General features: G+C 61.2%; 2 protein-coding genes across 4 annotated transcripts in view; one reads left to right on the top strand and one right to left on the bottom strand.

The window, feature by feature from the left end:
• The first annotated feature begins 2,206 nt into the window (after positions 1 to 2,206).
• On the top strand, positions 2,207 to 6,096 carry ANKRD63 (ankyrin repeat domain 63). Its single transcript, XM_036446261.2, has one exon. The coding sequence runs from the start codon at positions 3,404 to 3,406 to the stop codon at positions 4,562 to 4,564; it is 1,161 nt and encodes a 386-aa protein (XP_036302154.1). The 5' UTR covers positions 2,207 to 3,403; the 3' UTR covers positions 4,565 to 6,096.
• A 2,696-nt stretch (positions 6,097 to 8,792) lies between these two features.
• The window catches only part of PAK6 (p21 (RAC1) activated kinase 6), a 36,500-nt gene continuing 25,904 nt past the window's right edge, over positions 8,793 to 19,388 (bottom strand). For 2 of the 3 annotated variants that reach the window (XM_045583695.1, XM_045583701.1), the window contains 7 exons: positions 18,705 to 19,337; positions 13,901 to 14,398; positions 13,637 to 13,770; positions 13,166 to 13,292; positions 12,933 to 13,058; positions 11,788 to 11,922; positions 8,793 to 10,333 (listed from right to left, as the gene is read on the bottom strand). In XM_045583695.1, coding sequence (XP_045439651.1) covers positions 10,166 to 10,333; positions 11,788 to 11,922; positions 12,933 to 13,058; positions 13,166 to 13,292; positions 13,637 to 13,770; positions 13,901 to 14,398; positions 18,705 to 19,337 — 1,821 coding nt within the window. In that variant the 3' untranslated portion in view covers positions 8,793 to 10,165. The remainder of the gene's footprint in view (positions 10,334 to 11,787; positions 11,923 to 12,932; positions 13,059 to 13,165; positions 13,293 to 13,636; positions 13,771 to 13,900; positions 14,399 to 18,704; positions 19,338 to 19,388) is intronic. The other variant, XM_036446239.2, reaches the window with a different exon arrangement.

The following is a 19,388-nucleotide window of genomic DNA, read 5'->3' on the forward strand; positions in this document are numbered from 1 at the left end:
GGGGAGGGGAGTGTGGCGCGCCTGCCTGCCTGCCTGCCTGCCTGCCCCCTGCCTGCCTCGGCTCTAGCTCTTGTCAGCCTTCAGCTCCCTAAGCGATAGCTTCTAATTCGGGCTCTTGGTGCCTCTGTGCTCAGCAGCGAAGTCGCAGCCCCCTTTTTAAGCTTTGCTCTTTCTTTCCTGTTCAGAACATATTGAGCCCATAGGGAAGTCAGAGTAAAGGCTCCAGGCCAGAGACCTGGCACTGCACCACCCCCCCCCCTTGCCCGCCACACACACACACACACACACACACACACACACGTCAGGCCTGCTTGGCAAGGCCAGCTGGGAGAAATGGAGCCAAAGAGCGGCCAGCACGGGCTCTCTGACAGGCCAGGATGAGGCCCCGAAGGGGACCTGCCTCAGCTCCTGTTCTTCCATGGAGCTGTCCCCATCCTCCGCACTCCACAGGGACATGCATGGCACAGAGTTGTCTCAGGAGGCTCAGGGGAGAGGGGCCATGTCTCTTTAGGACCCAGTCCGTGTTCCTGCTGCTTCTCTCCTCCCTCTGGGGGGCAACACTGCCTGGGTGTAGGATGGTCTGCCACACACACATTCCAGAGGCACCCTCTCCCCTGACCCCGAAAACAGAGAAAGAATGGAAGCAAGCAATTTCCCTCCGGGGCGAGAAAGGGGAAACTGAGTCACAAAAGGAAGAAACGTGTTTCTCCTGCCATCTGAGTGAAGAGGGAGAGCATTCCCCATCCTTATGGGGGTGGGAGAGACTGCACCCGCCCTGGGTGACCGCCAGGAGGGGCTGGTCTGAGGGAGGCGCTGAGTTTTTGCATGCTGAGTGACTGTGCAGCTCTCTTCCCGACACCCTACAAGCAAGATCTTGAAGCAGGCAGGGTAGTGTCATCAACCTCATTTTGAAGGTGGGGATATGCAGGCCTGGAGCCACTCGGCTAGTAAACGCCTTCAAGCTGGGACTTAATTCTGATGTTGAACGCTGTGCCCTTTCTGGGACACCATGAGAGAAAGCTGGCAGAGCGCTGAGCAGAGGGATGGAAAATGCAGAAAGGAAAAGAGGGGCTTCACAGTGTGTGGGGGCATACATCACATTTCCCTCAGACAGAGTGATCGGCGAAGCCTGCTCGGTGTCTGGGCCCCATGTCAAGTGGGCATCCCGGGGGCGTGGGAGCTGGAGAGAGGCAAGAAGTTCAGGGTGCGGGGCCGTGCGCCCACTTGGCCACCCAACCACCGTCTTCTTCCTAGAGGAAAATCCTTTCCCCGGGCAACTCCTGCGGCAAAGCTTTTTGTCACTGCTCTGCCCACGCTAAGGACACTCTTATTCTCCCCTTCACTTCCTGTTTCTCATAGGGAGGGACCCTTCAAAACCGCCTCCATCACGGTCCCTCCTCCCTCCACGCCCTTGCTTCAGTAACGCCGTCTGGATGTCTTCTTCCTCGTTTCTCGGCAGCCAGATCCCACTCCACCCTTCCTTGAAGACCGCCTTGGAAGCGCTATCCCAAGGAGATCCAGAGCAACTCCGCCTTTTCCTCTAAGGCCCGCCTCCTTTGTCTTTGACAGATGCATTCCGCCCCCAGGCGATAACCTCCACTTTTTATGTCTCGGTCCTGTCTTCCCGCTTGAGAGGGGAGGTCTTTTCTATCCAGATCTGAACTTCTGGTTCTGTATTTCCCACAGCTGGAAACAGTTGGAAACCTGGCTCACTAAAAAGCTCAGTAAATTCTGTAGTTGGGACCTGATTCACTTCTTACTTTACAAAAATCTATTCCAATCCTACCCACCCGCCCACATCCCTTCAGCTCTGAGGCGCCCTGACTCCGCTCACCGGAGGCCTGCCCGCCCTGCTCTCCAAGGCCCCCTCCCCCAGAGCACCCACCAGAGGGAGACTGGATGCCATTGCCATAGAGACCCCCCTACTGACTTGAGCTCTCTCCTCTCCATTCATAGGGGTTAGGTAGTGGACAAGGTCAGAGCCTTGTGGTCTAGAGGTGGTTTTATGCTTAAGGGGGAGCTGGGGACTGGGGGAGCCTTGCGCGTGTCCCTTGCTCTTGGCTCTTTCGGGATGGCGCCTGTCCCGAAGCGGCGCGGAGGCGGCACCACCCGGGAGGTGCTCCCGGGGCTGCAGCGCTCCGGGCTCCTTAGCGCCCGCCCCGCCCGCTCCCCAGCCGCCGGGAGTGGCGGGCGGGCGGGCGCGCTGTAGGGGTTGGCGACGTCTGAGATTGGCGGGCACACTCTCCTCCCACCCCCGCTCCGAGCGAGCCTGTGCGGGAGGAACAATTGTGAGTGCGTGGTTGGCGACACTTGGAGTGGCAGTTCCCAGCCAGACTGAGGCCCCCCGCCCCGCGCACCGCGCAGCGACTCCCTCCCCCGTCACTCCCAGCCCGCCTCCCGCAGCCACCCCGGCTCGCTCATGGTCCGGTCCTGCTCTCATGGGGCACCATTCCCTCCCCCCAGACCGCTGCGGGCAGCTGGCGGTCTTCCCCGACGGCCCCGAGGTCCCACCCGTGTCTAGGGCGCCCAGGCCGCGGCTGGGGGCAGAGGGCGGGAGGAGTGACTGACTTTCGGATTGGTGCCTGTGGCCCACGGCGAGCGGCCCCCGCAGCCGCAGCTGCAGCCCCAGGGGAGCGCGGGGGAGGAGCCGCACCCCCACCTCGAGGCTCCCGGAGGTGCGGGTTTCAGGGGCCGCCCCCCCCGCCCAGTCCTTTTCTGCCTGGGTGGCTCAGCCCGCGTCCAGGGCAGCCATTTCCATAGAGACCTTCCCCCCCACTCCCACCCCAGGCTACAAAGACAGGTATCCAGGTGGGCGGCGGTTCCCGCGCTGCCGGGCCCCCCAAGAAAGGAGCCAGCGCCCCGGCGTGGCCCGGCCCCCGCGGGAGGGCGGAGGCGGAGGAGCGGCGCTGAGCGGGAGGAGCGGCGCCCGCCGGGGCGGGAGGCAGGCAGCGCGGAGGGCGGGCGCCGCCGTCTCAGCAGGGGCGCGGGGGCTGCCCGAGTGCGGCGAGTGGCGCGGCTCCCGGCCACGGGGGACCGAGGCTCACGGGGGACCGAGGCCCGCCGGACACGAGGAAAGCCGCGGGAGAGTCCGGAGGGGGCAGAGTCTCGGCTCCCATCACCTCGTGGCGGGCCGGGTGCGGAGCGTGGAGGAGCAGCCACCTACACCTGCGGGCGGGCGGGAAGCCCAGGAAAGAGCGGCGAGCGGCGCAGTTGCGGCCCGGCGGCGGGAGCAGCGGGAGCGGCGGGAGCACAGGAGCGGGAAGCCCGGGAGCCTCGGCCGCAGCCGCCCCCGCGAAGAGGGAGCCACGCCAGGGCCCCGCGGAGGCCGGAGGCCGGCGGGGCGCGGGGACAGGGGCGCCCCCGTGCGGAGCTGCCGGGCCGCCCCGGCGCGGCGGCGGGTGCCATGCTCAAGCCCAAGGACCTGTGCCCCCGAGCGGGCACGCGCACCTTCCTGGAGGCCATGCAGGCGGGCAAAGTGCACCTGGCCCGCTTCGTGCTGGACGCGCTGGACCGCAGCATCATCGACTGCCGCGCGGAGCAGGGCCGCACGCCGCTCATGGTGGCCGTGGGGCTGCCGGACCCCGCGCTGCGCTCGCGCTTCGTGCGGCTGCTGCTGGAGCAGGGCGCGGCCGTGAACCTGCGGGACGAGCGCGGCCGCACGGCGCTCAGCCTGGCGTGCGAGCGCGGCCACCTGGACGCCGTGCAGCTGCTGGTGCAGTTCAGCGGCGACCCCGAGGCGGCCGACTCTGCGGGCAACAGCCCGGTGATGTGGGCGGCGGCCTGCGGCCACGGGGCGGTGCTCGAGTTCCTGGTGCGCTCCTTCCGCCGCCTCGGCCTGCGCCTCGACCGCACCAACCGCGCGGGCCTCACAGCGCTGCAGCTGGCCGCCGCCCGCGGCCACGGGACCTGCGTGCAGGCCCTCACCGGCCCCTGGGGCCGCGCCGCCGCCGCCGCCGCCGCCCGGGGCTCCAGCTCCGACAGCCCGCCTGCTCGCCAGGCCCCCGCGCCGAGCCCGGAGCGGCGACGGCCGAGCCCCCGCCGCCTGCAGCGGCCTCTCCTGGCGCGCTTTGCGCGAGCGGCCGGCGGCCACGGCCACGGCGGCGAGGCCGGCTCCGGGGGCAAGAGCTCGGGCCGGCACCGCGCGCCGGGGAGCGAGCGGCCCGAGCTGGGCCGGAGCATGAGCCTGGCTCTGGGAGCGGTGACCGAGGAGGAGGCCGCTCGCCTGCGGGCGGGAGCCCTGATGGCCCGACCACACTCGCCCCAGTCCTCGGGGGCCGGGCGGTGGCGTTCGCACGACGGGCTGGAGGGAGCGCCGCCTCCGGCCTTGGCGCAAGCTCCCATCGGCCTGAGTCCCCACCCCGAGGGCGGCCCCGGCTCCGGCCGCCTGGGGTTGCGCCGGCGCTCCACGGCCCCCGACATCCCCAGCCTGGTCGGGGAGGCCCCGGGGCCCGAGGGCGGCCCGGAGGCAGAGGCCAATGCTGTGCCGCACTCGCACTCGACGCCCGGGCCCCAGCCCTGGCAGGCGGGCACGGAGGAGGCCGTGGTGTTGCATGATCAGCGGTAAAGAGCATAGAGGACGAGCCAACTTCCCTGCACCTGCCAGTCTCTGCTCCACTGGGATTTCTTGTTCTTCCAGGCCCTCTCTTCCCTGGCCATTTGCCTCCCACCTGACCCCACTGCCAAGATGAGTGGCCTTCTCTCGGAAAGGAACCCCTGCTATTTCTTTTTTGTGCTTGTTGGTAGTTTTGGTATTCCCTGCCCAAGTCTCACCCTTCCCTACAGCCTGCCTTTCTTGTCCTGGATAGGGAGGCGTAGAAGACTGGTTCCATGGGTTACAGCCTCCCAGGAAGATGGACCCCACCCCTCCCTCCACCCTAAGGCTCAGTCCCGAGTCTGTGGCTCCCGCCTGGTCTCCTTCCCATGGTCAGGTTTCCCCACACCCAGGCAGCCAGGCCGAAGACTGTACAAAGGCCTGCCCCCCCTCCCCCAGGGATGCTGACAGTAATGCCACACACGACCCACGTGTCCCATCCCCTTGAGTGTTGGAGGAGGGGAGCACTGGGTGGGCCTCAGAGACTTTCTGAACGAGGTCTGATTAGGAAAGAGTCAGGAGGTTAAGCTTTCCTGGAGAGAAACTCCGGCCCCAGGACAATGAAAGCCTATTTTGGAAGTGGCAGAGCCCAAGATGTTGGCTGCTTTTTGTCCCTTGAACCGGTTTCTGGGTAATTGCAGTTCCTCCTTCTCTTCCCCAGGCCCACCCAGAACCCAACTTCTGTGACACTGTGTGGCCATTGCCCCAGCCAGCGCCCACCCGCCCCAGCCCCAGGCTGGGCTATATTTGAGTTCCATCTTTGAGGTCCAGCCCATTTCCTCTCCCTCTCCGAGGCCTGAGATGCAAAGGACTGAAGCACTCCTCCCGCCCCCACCGCCGCCTGGCTCCCGCATCCCACACGCGGGTGCCCCTGCAGGGTAGAGCGGTTTTGCGAAGGTTTTGCTTAATTGTATTTGTTCCAATCCTCCAAGAGCTGGCGTTCTGAGCCTTTGTATAGGAAGCAGAAAGCAGCAGGTCTGATCCCGGGCTTAAGAACCTGACAATGTCTCTTTAAATAGAAGCTCCGCGAGGGGGATAATTGACTGAAGTGTTCGCCGCGCTAAACGGCGGCGCGCGGGGGTCGGCGGCCCACACGCGCCGCGGGCCCGGGCTGAAATCGCATCAAACTCCGGCGAGAGCCGGGAGGGGGCTGTGAAAAGGCCGAGCCTCTCGCTGGGCTGTTAATGGAGGGCAGGGCGGATGCTGGATGCTGCAAGTCGAGACCACGGACCCCTGCTTCTGCTCCAGCGCGTGGGACGCAGGCTCGGCCCCGCTGCTTTGCTGGGCAGATTAGTGAGTCAGCGGCGACCGCAGGGAGGAGGCCAAAAGCCCTTTCTCCACGGGCTGGACCTCGTTCCGTTCCCTTCCTCACCGCCGTGGGCGGGCCTGGCGAACCGCGTGCTCTAGGACCCTGCGGAAGCGCTAGCACTTGTATCTGCGCACCCGGCCCGTCAGGTAGAGGTGCGTGGGGGCTCTTTCTGTGAACCCCGAAGATTGAACGTGCACACACACACACCCCGCTTTTTTTTTTTTTTTTTTTTTTTTTTTTTTTACCAGCAGGGGGGTGTGTACAAGACGTCGATCTGCTCGTCTTTGCAGAACGGAAAGTTTCTCACCAGTAACTCTGAGAGAGTTAGGACCTGTGCTGAGAAGTTGGGCCTGGGGGTGAGGAGCGGGTCTTGTGGAGGAGGATGTCTGAGAACTCCCCAATCCTTCCACCTTTCCAGGCCCGTGAGGCCGCCAGCGCCCCTGCACTGGACTGATCTCTGGAGCCCCCTGGTGGCAGCGCTGCGCTCTCTTCGCTGCGCCCTCGCTCGGAGTTTGGACTTAGTTTTATTCGGGATCACCGCTGTCTACTTCTCCCTCCGTGCGCATTTACCCATGGAATCCTCAGACTCTTGTATCAAATCCTTATACTTGAAGTCATTTCACAGCAATGAAGTGAGAGACAATGCATTTGGAGTAGCAGGAACCCAGACCCGTCATGAAAGACCCCAAGATCTTCCAAGTTAAAATTCGGTGTCCTGAGCAGTCCTGCTGTCTTCTGAAAAACTGGAGCCCCCAAACCCTCCCTTACCACTGCTGAACCTTGGGACTTACTGATTATGCACTGTTGTTTTTTTCCTGACGAGCTTTGCTTTTGTTTGGGGGACATTTTGCCCTTTCCTCGCTTCTTTCCTCTCAAACATCTGCTGGGATCCCCTTAGTTCCATGGTCTGGGTGGTGGGTAAACAATACAGAAGCCCCTGAAAAGCTAGAGGGAGAGGATCTGGGGAGGGGTGGGGGTAATTGGACAGCCCACGTGCAAACTTCTTGTTTTTCTGATCCTTGCTTGCTCACTTATTCCAACTGTGTTTAATTTTCATGACATTTCTACTGGCGTAAGAATACAAGCATTTTGGCTTCAGAACGCTATGAGGCCTGCGTTGCACAATGTGTTGAGTGTGCTGTATCTTTCAAGGGTCACTTACGGGACTTTGGTTGAATGTCACCTTGCGCCCTCCTATCAGGTAAGCAACCCTGAGGGCTGCTCTTGTGGAGCTGCCCAGGGCGGGGTGGCAGAACGGGATGTTCCTGAAAAACCACAGCGGATTGTTCCAGTCTGAACTGAATGGTGTGTCTGACTGACTGGCTGTCTTGCAGGTTTACCAGGCCCAGCTCCGTGCAGAACTTAAACTTCCACTCACTGTCAGCCCCAAGGGCGTTGGGGCTGGGGTCCCCTCTTGCTCTCTCCACGTTTGAAGAGACTCTCTTAATCTTAAACATTTTGCTTTCCCAGTTCCCGTTGCTTTTGTCATTGTGAAGCATTACCCATGCCCCTGGAGTCTGGTCCTCTAAGGTCAAGCTCGGAACTGGTCTGTGTGAGGCTAACTGGTGTATGCACGTGCTTTTGGGGTGACACTGTGTGGTGGAAGCAGTATTAGAACTCAGAAGAATAAGTAATAAACTCAGTATTGTTCAGTTTCAAGAACTGGCCTCTTTCTGCCTTACCAACCATTCCTGACTGTGGGCTCCCTCCGGAGAGGTGGAAGGAAGGGTGGGTGGTACACTTGCCTCATCTCTGCTCCTCCTGGTATGGCTGCCTTTAGAATAGGGGTGTTGAACTCAATCAGAGAAGGGGCCAAAATCTAAAATCCAGCCTAAATCTCGGGCCGAATGGTTTACTGAACAGTCATAAACTGTCATTGTGATGGAAACGCAGCGGAGTGCAGTGATGACAGCGCGGTGCGGGCCACATTGCAAGGCCTGGCGGGACGGATTTGGCCCGCGGGCCTTGTGTTTGACACATGTGCTTTAGAAGGTAAGACTCCGGTGCTGCTTCCGGCTGAGCTGGTGGGACAGGGCAGCTATCTAGCTGGGAATGCTTCGGGGAGCAGGAGGTGGTCTGCGGGACTCCTTGCTTCTGGTTAGGATTCAGTGAGCCCTGAGTTAGGTGGTAGGATGCGTCCAGCTCTTAACTCTCAGGAAGTTGAGTACTGGGATCAGAGGTAGAAGTTTCAAGATAATTTCATCCACTCACCTCAATCCCAGGACTAGAGCTCGGGTTTCTTAATTTCCAGCCACTGCACTACCCACACTCCTCACTGTCTCCTCAAAACGGAGAGAGCTTTCTCACGGGGAGCAGTTCCAGGGACAGCTGGAGGACAGCAGCCTTTGGCTTTCCGGGGAGTGAGAGGCAGACGGGAAGGGAGACGCTGCTGCCTTGTGGTCACCCGCCCTGGTGGCTGCCCCAGAACCCCTGTAGGGCCAGAAGCCAGATGCTCGGCCCTGGCCCAGGCTGGGCTCCCCTCCCCTGGGCAGGAGTCTCTTTCCCCGCTCTTTCAGTCCCAAGGGTGTGTCACTTCCTGTTCCCCCTTTCTCTGCCCACACACCACCAGGGAGCTGGGATTTCTGTGGACCAGCGTGGCCACTGGAAAGCTCTCGCTGGGAGGCGGAGGGCCACACTGGACACCCACTGCCGAGGGTCCGTTCAAAGTAAGGCGACTAGACGTCCCGATTTTTAACAATTTGTCGCGCGTCCCGCAGCATTTAAAAAAAGTCCCGATTTTTGGAAAGGAGCTACGTTGTCTTTGAACTAAGGCGGGGACAGTCCCGATTTTTAACAATTTGTCCCACAATTTGTTAAAAATCGGGACTGTCCCCGCCTTAATTCAAAGACAACGTAGCTCCACACCTAGAGACAACAGGAGTCTGAGGTTTCGAACACTCAGTTTAATTTAAAACAGGCACAAGTGCAAACAATTCACAAAAGTTTCTAGGGAAGATGCTTTTGTTTTTAAAACTGACCTTTAAAAAAAGTCCATGTAATTCCCCCCCCCCCCCCCCCCCCCAAATCAGGCCACTAGGGAGCAGAGGACTCTAAAAATAGGATCTAGACTGGGTCCAGACACCTGGAGTTCTTCGCTGGGCTTCCCTGTCTCTCCATTGCCCTGAAGGTGGGGAAGGAAGGAGACAGGAGACAGGTGCCCGAGGAGGCGAGGGGGGGCAGATGGTTGGCACCAATGGGATGCCCAGTCTCTCGACATGATGGAACCCCGGGAGCTGGTTCACCTCCCCCAGACCAGGATTTTGAAAAGAAGGGTCCCTGATGTCCTGGTTATTGAGATGAAGCTAACAGGTGAAATGATGTTTCTTTCCTCATCCTTGCATACGTGGGCTCCGACCCCATCGAACAGGAGAAACTCAGAAAGCTGCCCAGCCTCCAGATGTGTCGGCCTCAATGCAAACCTCTTCACTGGTCAGGTGGGGACACGGGACTTAAGGGGAGGGAAGCCAGGCCAAGGAAGCAGGTCCCTGGGTCTCTTCAGAGCAGAACTTAGTGGGAAAGAGGATGAGGAAGCCTTACTGAAGGGGCCAGGCTGTCGGGGTGACCTTCTTACACACACACACACACACACACACACACACACACACGCACACACGCATGAGCACTTACGTCCTGTAAAGTGACACCACCTTGACCACCAACCCCATTGTTTCTCTTTCCCCCAGAAATGTCCCTCCTGCTCCCAGGGTCTGCAGGCAGGCTGTTCACAGTCGGAGCAGGCTGTGCATGGGAGTCGTATGTTGTCAGTGCAGGCGGGGCGGGAAGCAGGTGCAGGTGGGACTGTGCCTTCAGGAAGTCAGACACAGGGGAAGATGATAGATTCGGATAATAAAAACCTTCCCCGTGGCCCTCTGGAAACATCAGGGTCAGGAATGAGCGCTGAGAACAGCAGGTGTCCTGGTACAGACAGACACTCTGCCTTAAAAAAAACACGCGGCAGCCCTTTCTGCTGTGCTGGCTGTCGTGGCCAGAAGTGCTGGTCTCCGTGTTTCTTAGAAATATCCCTGTGCAAATAACAAAGGGTCATCCTGGAAAAGGGGTCTCCGTCATCCCAAAGGCAACTGGGGACTCGCTTGGGAGGGGGAGAGACGAAGGGGCAGGTCCGGCCTGGCCCTGCGGGCAGAGGGGCGGGAGGGGGGAGTTTCACATTCAATCTTTGGAGAGAATACTGAGAGAATGAGGCCCCGCAGCGAGGCCGCCGCCCGCGTCCCTGCCTGTGGGCAGGGGGGCAGGCGCGCTCGGTGGGCTCAGCAGGTGGAGGTCGGCTTGCGGTAGAGCTGGATCAGGGGCACCAGGCACTCGGGGAGCCCAGTCTGCAGCAGGAAGGGGTGGTCCAGGAGCTCCTGGGCTGTGGCTCTCTCCTGGGGGTCCCGCACCAGCATCCGTTCCAGGAAGTCCCGCAGCACTGGGGAAACCTGGGGGGACAAGGCCGTGAGATGAGGCTACAGTGTGCAGTCATTTCGGGGTGACCCATATGCTTGATCCCACCGTCATTTGAAAGTCTTAAGTTCTTTCTTTTTCTTACTTCCTGCTTCCTCCCAGGCTCAGCTTTTCTGGGATTATCAAGTAGGTAAAGAAAATCAGCATTAGTCCAGGAAAAGTGGCCAGATCACCTCCAGGGGGTGCTGCTGAGTTAATGGGATTAGGGCACCTGGAGTGCTGGGGGAGCTGGGCTCTCAATACAGACCATCCATCCCACACCCTGTTTCTTTGGGGTCTCCCGGCGACTGGGTTCCATGGATAGGGCCATGGGATTGGTATCAGTGATCCAGTTCTGGGTTTGTCTACAATCTCTGGCAAATGGCAATGTTCTCAAGGCCTCCGTTTTCTCATCTGCAAAATGGGCTAATGTCCTCGTTATGTCTGCAACATAGGACGTCAGTGAGGACAAAAGGGGTCAGGGATGAAGAAGTGTTTTTGTAAAACAGAAAAGAACAAGAAACTTTATTGCTCTAAGACTTAGAGTCTAAGTCTAAGTCTTATATTAGTTCTTTTTGAGCCAATATCTTGGGGAGAGGCTGAGTCTTGGTCTGTTACAGAAAGCTGCCTCCTCCGGGGAATTAGTCAACTAGAACTCTCCCCTATCTGCTGATCTTGTGCTCAGCAGTGGTCTCCAAGGACCAGCTGCCTCTGAGGTGTTCCCATCTGTCCTCCCATCTAGCTGTGCTGGGGCCACAGACCTTGCCATTTGGGGACAGGGCTTCAACCCTCTGGAATACTTCTCACTCTGGCCACTAGGTGGCAGAGTCATTTTGCAGCTTTGTGCAGACCTGGCCAGGGGTGGGGTGAAGTGGGGGTTGGGGGGGAGAGGGAGGACCGCCATGTAAGGCCTGCTGGTTTGGCTAGATTTGGTTGAGAAGGGTTACATACATACATACACACACACACACACACACACACACACAGTTTTTAAGGGAAAAACTAGCTCAGATGTGGTCAGAATGTGCAGTGATGGAAGACAAGCCAATTCACTGAGATAGACGGGGCGGGTGGGGGTGAGGAGGTGGTGGGGGGGAGAGACACTGCTGCCATGGTATGGCTCCCCTGACAGAAGGGGTTGAGGTGTTCCTGCTCGGCTTCTCTAGATTCTTCTCCGGAGCATCAGAGATTCCTGGACGCTTTGCTTTCCCTTCTCTTGGGCTCCTGCCAATCCCCTGCAGGTAGAAACTGGTCGGAGTGACCGTGGGAGTGTGTTTACAGATGTGGCTCCACACCGAGGCGCAGGTTTCACATGCAGGAAGAGGTAGCACTGCCAGGACCCCAGACCCTCTGGCTTCTGTGAAAGGGGAGGCTGGGCTGGAGCCCCGGCTCTGGTCCTCTGAGCCTCAGGAAGATTTGGTCTGTGGGGCCACATTTTGCACCGACTGACCTTGTGAGAATTTTTCAGCTTGGGTGGGGAGCTGTCCCGGAGCCTCTTCATAGCTTGCACCGGGGAGTCGCTGAAGTAGGGCGGCTCCCCGTCCACCATCTCAATCACCATGATGCCCAGAGACCAGATATCCACCTGCAGGAGGAGAGTGTCTGACTCCAGTGGCCGGAGTCTGGCCCCTCGGTCGCCGCAGGCTGCGGTCCGGGGAGGCCACAGCGGCTCTCAGTTCTCCTGAGCGCCTGGGCCTCCTTCCTGGCCACTGGCCCTGGGGGCAGTTACTTCCTGCATGAGTGGCCTTGACGAGGGGCACAGATGTCAGCCACGCTCTGAGGAAGGACATCACACGGGGGAGCCTGGCCCTTGGGCTGAGGACTAGCATTTTGGGGACCAGTTTGTGGCAGCGAAGCCACAGGCAAGAGCAGATGCCTCCAAGAAGGGACAGTGGGCCTGACCGGTTTGGCTCAGTGGATAGAGCATCGGCCTGCGGACTCAAGGGTCCCAGGTTGGATTCCGGTCAAGGGCATGTACCTTGGTTGCAGGCACATCCCCAGCGGGGCATGTGCAGGAGGCGGCTGATGGGTGTTTCTCTCTCATCGATGTTCCTAACCCTCTCCTTTCCTCTCTGTAAAAATCGATAAAATATATTAAAAAACAAAACAAAACAAAAACTGTTGCCTGTTTAAAAAAAAAAAAGAAGAAGAAGGAAGAAGGAAGAAGGAAGAAGAAGAAGAAGAAGAAGAAGAAGAAGAAGAAGAAGAAGAAGAAGAAGAAGAAGAAGAAGGGACAGTAGGCAGTGGGGCAGGGGGGTGACTAAGTGGGAACATGAGAAATGGCTATTTTTTTTAAAATATATTTTATTGATATTTTACAGAGAGGAAGGGAGAGAGATAGAGAGCTAGAAACGTCGATGAGAGAGAAACATCGACCAGCCGCCTCCTGCACACCCCCCACCGGGAATGTGCCCGCAACCAAGGCACATGCCTTGACCGGAATCGAACCCGGGACCCTTCAGTCCGCAGACCGACGCTCTACCACTGAGCCAAACCGGCTTCGGCAGAAACGGCTATTTTTGATGGGGGGGCCAAAGGTGTTGGAGCTGTGTCCCAGCCTCTCCCGGAGGCCTGGGGTGGAGGGCGGTTGGTTACCTCGGTGGCATACGGAGACCTGGAGATCACTTCAGGGGCCATCCAGTAGGGAGTGCCCACCAGGGACTTCCTCTTGGGGACGTCTTTGCTGATCTGAGCACAGAACCCGAAGTCTGACAGTTTCACCTGGGTGGGGGGGGCAGAGGGAGAGGGGAGGGGCGAGTGAGGAGGGGCGCTATGCTGGCAGCAGGGCAGTGGGGAGCAGGGCTGGGCCAGGGTGGGGAGGGTCTCACCCTGCCGTCGAGGGTCAGCAGGATGGAGTCGCTCTTGATGTCCCGGTGAATGACACCCTGGGCGTGCAGGTAGGCCAGGGCCTGCAGCACGGCCTCGCACACGGTGGCGATCTGCTCCTCGTTCAGCCTGGACGGGGGAGGCAGGGCCCCGTCGGGACAGAACGTCAGCTTCGGCTGGGCTGTGGGACAGACGGGCCGGGAGCCCCGGTCCCAGGCCCCGCCGCCCCTGGGCCTGGTGTGTGGGAGCCCGGGTAGGACAGAGCCCCTGGGGAAATGGGCCTGGGCCTGGGCCTGGGCTAGACCCCGCCTGCCCTCCCACTCCCTGAGCCCTTGGATCTATGAATCCAGAGACAGGTGAGCTCAGGACGATGGGATAGTTCCCCCAACTCCACTGGGTCCGAGGCTGCCTGGAACCCTCCAGGGCAATGGTGGGGGCAGCCAGCACGTGGGACCCGCCCTCCAGCCGCCCACCTGACTTGGGAGATGATGTCCGTGAGGGCGCCGCCCTGCAGGAACTCCATGAGCACCCACAGCTCCTCGCCCACCAGGTAGCTCTTGTACATCTCCACCACGTTGAGGTGCTGGTAGTCCCGCATGATCACCACCTGGGGGCGGGCGGGTGGGGGCGCCTGAGTGCAGGGAGGACCCACCGCCCTGCTTTCCCCTGCCCGGCCCGGCCCGGCCTGGCATTCGAGGCCCCTCCCCCACGCCCGCCGCCCCGCCCCCTCCTCCCACCTCATTGAAGAGCAGCTCCCGGCGCTGCTGCTTCCGCAGGTCCATCATCTTGACGGCCACCTGGCGGCCCGAGTGCTTCTCGCGGGCCAGGCAGACGATGCCGGTGGAGCCCTCGCCGATCTTCACGTAGCTGTCCAGCAGCAGCCGGGGGTCGCCCTGGTCCACCACCATCCTGAGCGCCGCCTTGAACTGCTCGTGCGTCACGATGCCCGCGCCCTCGCCGGCCAGGGCGCCCCTGGCCGCCGCGGGGTCCTGGGGCAGGTACAGGTTGCTGGTGCTGATCTGGGCGTGCCGGGTGCGGGGAGAGCCAGCCGGGGAGGACCGGCCCGGAGGAGGGCCGGCGGCCGGCGCTGTGCGGAGGGACTTCTGGGGGCTGCTGGTGTCGGAGGTGGTCAGAGGGCTGAAGGTCCCAGTGGGCTGGTCGGAGGGCAGGGACTGGGCCTTGGCCACTGGGCTTGCGGGGGAGTCTTTCTGCGGTGGCCGGAATGAGGGTTTGGGCTGTTGGGGGGGAAAAAAAGAAAGACACGGAAAGGGGTTTGGCTGTGGGAATGTTTGGAGCAAATGTCCCAGAGGCAGGGGGGCGGCTGCTGGGACCCCCAGACACGCAAACAGGAGCTCTCTGCATCCAATGGGCCTGCTCCTGGGAGGAAAAAAGGCAGAGTCCCCGGGGTGCCCTGTGCTGGGTGTTTCTGGAGAACTGACAGCCAGGCCCTGGGGAGGCTCCTGGGAGGCAGCCCCCGCTGTTGCGGGCTCCCTGGGGAATCCAGGTCAGAGGCAGCGGCTCCCACGGCTCCCCACCAAGGCCCACGCAGGCGGATGAAGCCCACAGATCCCCCGGCTGGGGACGTGGTTCCAGAGAAATGGGGATCGGGAGGGTAGGTCCAGCCAAACCCAATCCGTGGGGCAGGGGTCCCCGGAGGAGCCCCCCACTTGCTCCCACGTGTGAAACTCCTGCCTGAGGACCCCCACCAGGAGGCGGAGGCAGGCTGTCCTGCGGGGAGGAGGGGAGGTGGCTCGGGGTGGAGGCCGTGCCCACCCGAAAGCCTTCGGGCTCCTTGCCTTTCTGGATCCGAGCTCTCCCGCCGGCCCAGCAGGAGACGGCCCCTCCTGGGCTTCTCCCCAGGCAGCCGGCGTGTGCAACCTGACTAAGGATTTTGTGGGTTGTTTTTAAAAAATGTATTTGTATTGATTTCAGAGAGGAAGGGGGAGAGAGAGAGAGAAACATCAAGGAGAGAGGGTCACTGATCGGCTGCCTCCTGCACACCCTACACTAGGGGTGTCGAACTCAATCAGAGAAGGGGCCAAAATCTAAAATCCAGCCTAAATCGCGGGCCGAATGGTTTACTGAACAGTCATAAACTGTCATTGTGATGGAAACGCAGCGGAGTGCAGTGATGACAGCGCGGTGCGGGCCACATTGCAAGGCCTGGCGGGACGGATTTGGCCCGCGGGCCTTGTGTTTGACACATGTGCCCTACACTGAGGATCGAGCCCTCATCCTGGGCATGCGCCCTGACCAGGGCTTGAATTGTGACCTCCTGGTTCATAAGCTCAACCACTGAGCCACACCGGCCCAGTGAGGATTTTGTGCTTTTAACAGGGGCATGGGGCCCTAACAGGTTCGGTCCAGTGGATAGAGTGTCAGTCTGCAGACCGAAGGGTCCCGGGTTCGATTCTTTCTGGTCAAGGACATGTACCTTGGTTGCAAGCACATCCCTAGTGGGGGATGTGCAGGAGGCAGTTTCTCTCTCATCGATGTTTCTAACTCTCTATCCCTCTCCCTTATTCTCTGTAAAAAAAAAAAAAAAATTGATAAAATATATATATATTTTAAAAAGTGGGGGTGGTAGGAGGCATGGGGGAGAGGGCCCTCTGTAACCTAGGGGACCTTCAGGCGCTGCAGAAGCTTCTCAGAACGTCTCAGAACCCATCGCTTCTGGTTGTCTAGGTGCCCGGTGGATCCTGTCCTGATTCCCGGAGCTGAATTGGCTTCCAGGAAATCTCAGGTCAGTCCGCTCGGGCTCAGTTGCTTGGGCTGGGCCTCAGGCCCACCCGGCTCAGCCAGCACCTTTTCAAGCTCTGCAGCACCCGCCCCAGGCTTCTGGGCTTCCGCCCCCACCCCGGTCCTAGGCCTCGTCTGGGGCCAGGGCGTCCCTCCCTGCAGAGGCGAGAGCCCGCCCTGACGGGCCTGGGACAGGAACACGGGGCCACACGAGGTCTCCTTTTGCTCTTCAGCCAAAGTGAGTGCCCACGGACCACGCTGTCTGGGCTGAGTCCCCGAGCCCGAGGGCCACAGGCCTCCTGCAGCCACTCCGGGCACACAGGGCCTCTGCCGGCCTGGCCTCCGGCACCAGTGCTGCCGTGGGAGCTGCGGCGAGTGTCCAGAGCCAGCCCTGGCATATGCTGAGGGGCAGAGCGCTGGCTGCTGGCTTGGTAACCCGTCTGAGGTAATTTGTCTAAAGCTGCGGTTTTCACCTTGGGTGACTTTGCCCCCCAAGGGGCATCTGGCACTATCTGGAAGGATTGGTGGTTGTCCCATTGGTGGGGTGCTGCTCGCGTCTGCTGGGTAGAGACTGGGGATGCTACTAGACATCCTACTGTGCCCAGGACAGCCCCACGCCGAAGGACCGTCTGAGCCAATGGCAGCAGTGCTGCAGGCCTGGCTGGGGTTTTCCTCTGGGAACAGGTGCCCACGATGCTGAGAAGGAAGCACTCGGCTGGATCTGGCGCTGTGGCATCTCCAAGCCCAGGACAACCACCGCCTCCCTCACAGGCCTGCACACCCAGCAGTGGCCCCTGGGAGGCGCTCAGTAAGGTGGCACAGCCCTTGCCCTGCCATGGGCGCTGCTAGGAACCCGGAAACATTCATGTCTGTGCCCAGACACCCCCTCTCCAATCCCTGAAGCCCTCCCGAAGGACTCCCAAGAGTCCAGCGAGGGATCCCGTTCCCATTCTCCCTCCCAAGCGGTGAGCCCTGTGCGAGCGGCTCCCACCGTGGTTTTCTGGGGAACGTCTCCCCGGGGGCACAGCCTTCCAGACCCCTCAGCTCGCAGACACGGGCCTCGCATGGACAGGCACATCAAGCCACAACTCCTGTTTGCCCCCCAGACACCCGCCCCACAGGGATGCCAGCCCACTGACCCCGTCCCCGTGCAGGGCCGGAGGGCACAGGCCCAGCGCCTTCCCCGGGTGCCTGGGGCTGGTGCTGACTCAGACAGGCTGAGGGTCCGGGCCACTCTCCACACTCCCCAGCCACGTTCAGGCTGGACCAGACGGGCGCCATCCCTGAGCGGGAGGACCCAGGCTGGTCCTCCTGGGAGGGGAGCCGCCATCACTGAGCCACCCACGTTTCTCAGGTCTGACGTAGGAGCCTCCGGCGGCCGCCTCAGCTCTCTTCTGCCTGCCCCTCGGGGAGGAGCTGGGGAGCGGCGGCTGCCAAGACAGCGAAGCCCCGGAGCCAGGCCTCCGTGCCCGCCGTCCCCGAGCACTCCCACGCCTGGCTGCCTCACCCTCTCTGACTCAGGCTTCCGGCTGACGGAGTGGGAAGGGATGTTGCCACATGCAGGATGCCATGGGCCATGAGAGAAGCACACTGTTCTCTGCCTGCCCAGAAATGTCACCGCGGGCCCCCTGCGCCGTCTCCTTTCTTTAGGAAAAACACCCGCGTGTTAGGCTGTCACGCGGGCCCACGGCAGGCCTCCTGCTACCGCCGGACGCAGGAGGATCCAATCCTCTGGCTTTTCAAACGGCACACACACTTGAGGATAAGTCATTCCAGAAACGTTAGTGACAACACCACCACCGCTAAAGAAAGCGCGGGCGGGCCGAGCGGTCGCCGGGGAGAAGTGCAGGGGCCCCAACGGAGCCTCCGAGGGGGGGGTGGGTGAGGGAGGGAGGCGGGAAGATGGTCTGAGAAGAGGGAGGCAGGAGAGGCCTCCCCCCGGGGGCTGAAGCCCCTTCTCTGCTGCGGCCTGGGTGGGGGCTGCTGGGCCCTGGGCGCAGGGGAAGGTCTGGGCTTTTGTGGTTAAAAATACTGCTTTTCTTCTCCCCCTGCCGGCGTGGCTCAGTGGCTGAGCATCGACCTGTGAACCACAGTCCGATTCCAGGGCACATGTCCAGGTTTCTGGCTGGATCCCCAGTAGGGGGCGTGCAGGAGGCAGCCAATCGAAGATTTTCTCTCATCATTAATCTGTCTCTCTCTCTCTCCCTCCCTCCCTCTCTGAAATAAATTTAAAAAATATGTTTTTAAATGCTGCTCTTTCGGGGGGGTATCTGCCAACCACCCCCCAGGGGGCAGGCGTGAAAGCTGGGTGCACACAGCTCCTCTGAAGCCCCCAGGAAAACGCCCTGGCTCAGCCTGACTCTCACATGCTAAGCCTTTGGAGGGTGAGGACTCAGCTAATTCAGGGTAGGATCCTCAGTTGAGGCTGAGCTGGTTTCTTGATTATTTTGTTTCCCTAACTTAGGGGTGTCGAACTCAATCAGAGAAGGGGCCAAAATCTAAAATCCAGCCTAAATCGCGGGCCGAATGGTTTACTGAACAGTCATAAACTGTCATTGTGATGGAAACGCAGCGGAGTGCAGTGATGACAGCGCAGTGCGGGCCACATTGCAAGGCCTGGCGGGATGGATTTGGCCCGCGGGCCTTGTGTTTGACACATGTGCCCTAACTCAACCTCTGTAATGGGGAAGGCCAGGCAGGGCCTGTGCACCCGACATGCATTCCCCAGGGGACGCCTGCCCGCTCGACCCCCCCCCCCCCCCGCCTCGCGGAGGGTGCCCGGACGGCTGCCCACTGACCTACCTTGCTCGGTAGAGAGGGGCCTGGCCGGCTGCCGCTTGGTGGGGCGGCGGCGGGAGTGGACAGGAACATGCTCCGGAACAGCCTGTGCTTCAGGCTGCTCTCCTGAGTCTTGGGGCTGGGGCTGCCCTCCCCGCCCGGCCTGCCCACCAGGCAGGACTGCGGCCGGGCCTCCTCGGAGCCGTGCCTGACCGCTTTGGCTCCACGCCTCCCCGCGGCTGCAGGGGGCGAGGTGCTGGGCGGGGAGCTCTGCAGGCAGGCGCCCAGCTGCAGGCAGCGCTGCGTGGCGCCCTGGAACTCGGCGGGGCCCAGGGACTGCGCCTTGGTGGCCAGCCCGTTGGGCGGGACCCGCGGGCTCTGCGGTTCCGGCCAGGGCACCTGCCGGCGGCCGGCCGGGGCGCCCCCGTTGCAGCTGAGGTAGAGGTCGGCGCGCTCAGACTGGGGGCTCTGCAGGTACATGTCGGGGTCGGCGGGCCAGGGCTCCTCCCCCAGCAGCCCCAGCGACTGCGCCCGCCGCCGGTTGGTGGGGCTGTGCCCACGAAGGGTGTTGGAGCTGATGACCGACAGCTTCTGGATGTCGTTGAGCAGCCCCGAGATGTACCCGTCCGTGGGCACGGAGCTGCCCCGCACCACAGTCTGTGGGAGAGAGGAGTGCGCGGGTGAGCGGCCTGTCCACGGCAGGGAGGG

Source organism: Pipistrellus kuhlii, unplaced genomic scaffold (genome assembly GCF_014108245.1).
Source record: "Pipistrellus kuhlii isolate mPipKuh1 unplaced genomic scaffold, mPipKuh1.p scaffold_m20_p_1, whole genome shotgun sequence".
Classification (NCBI taxonomy): domain Eukaryota; kingdom Metazoa; phylum Chordata; class Mammalia; order Chiroptera; family Vespertilionidae; genus Pipistrellus; species Pipistrellus kuhlii.

Coding starts and splice junctions, on each gene's coding strand:
- ANKRD63 (XM_036446261.2), top strand. CDS start 3,404: ATGCTCAAGCCCAAGGACCTGTGCCCCCGAGCGGGCACGCGCACCTTC.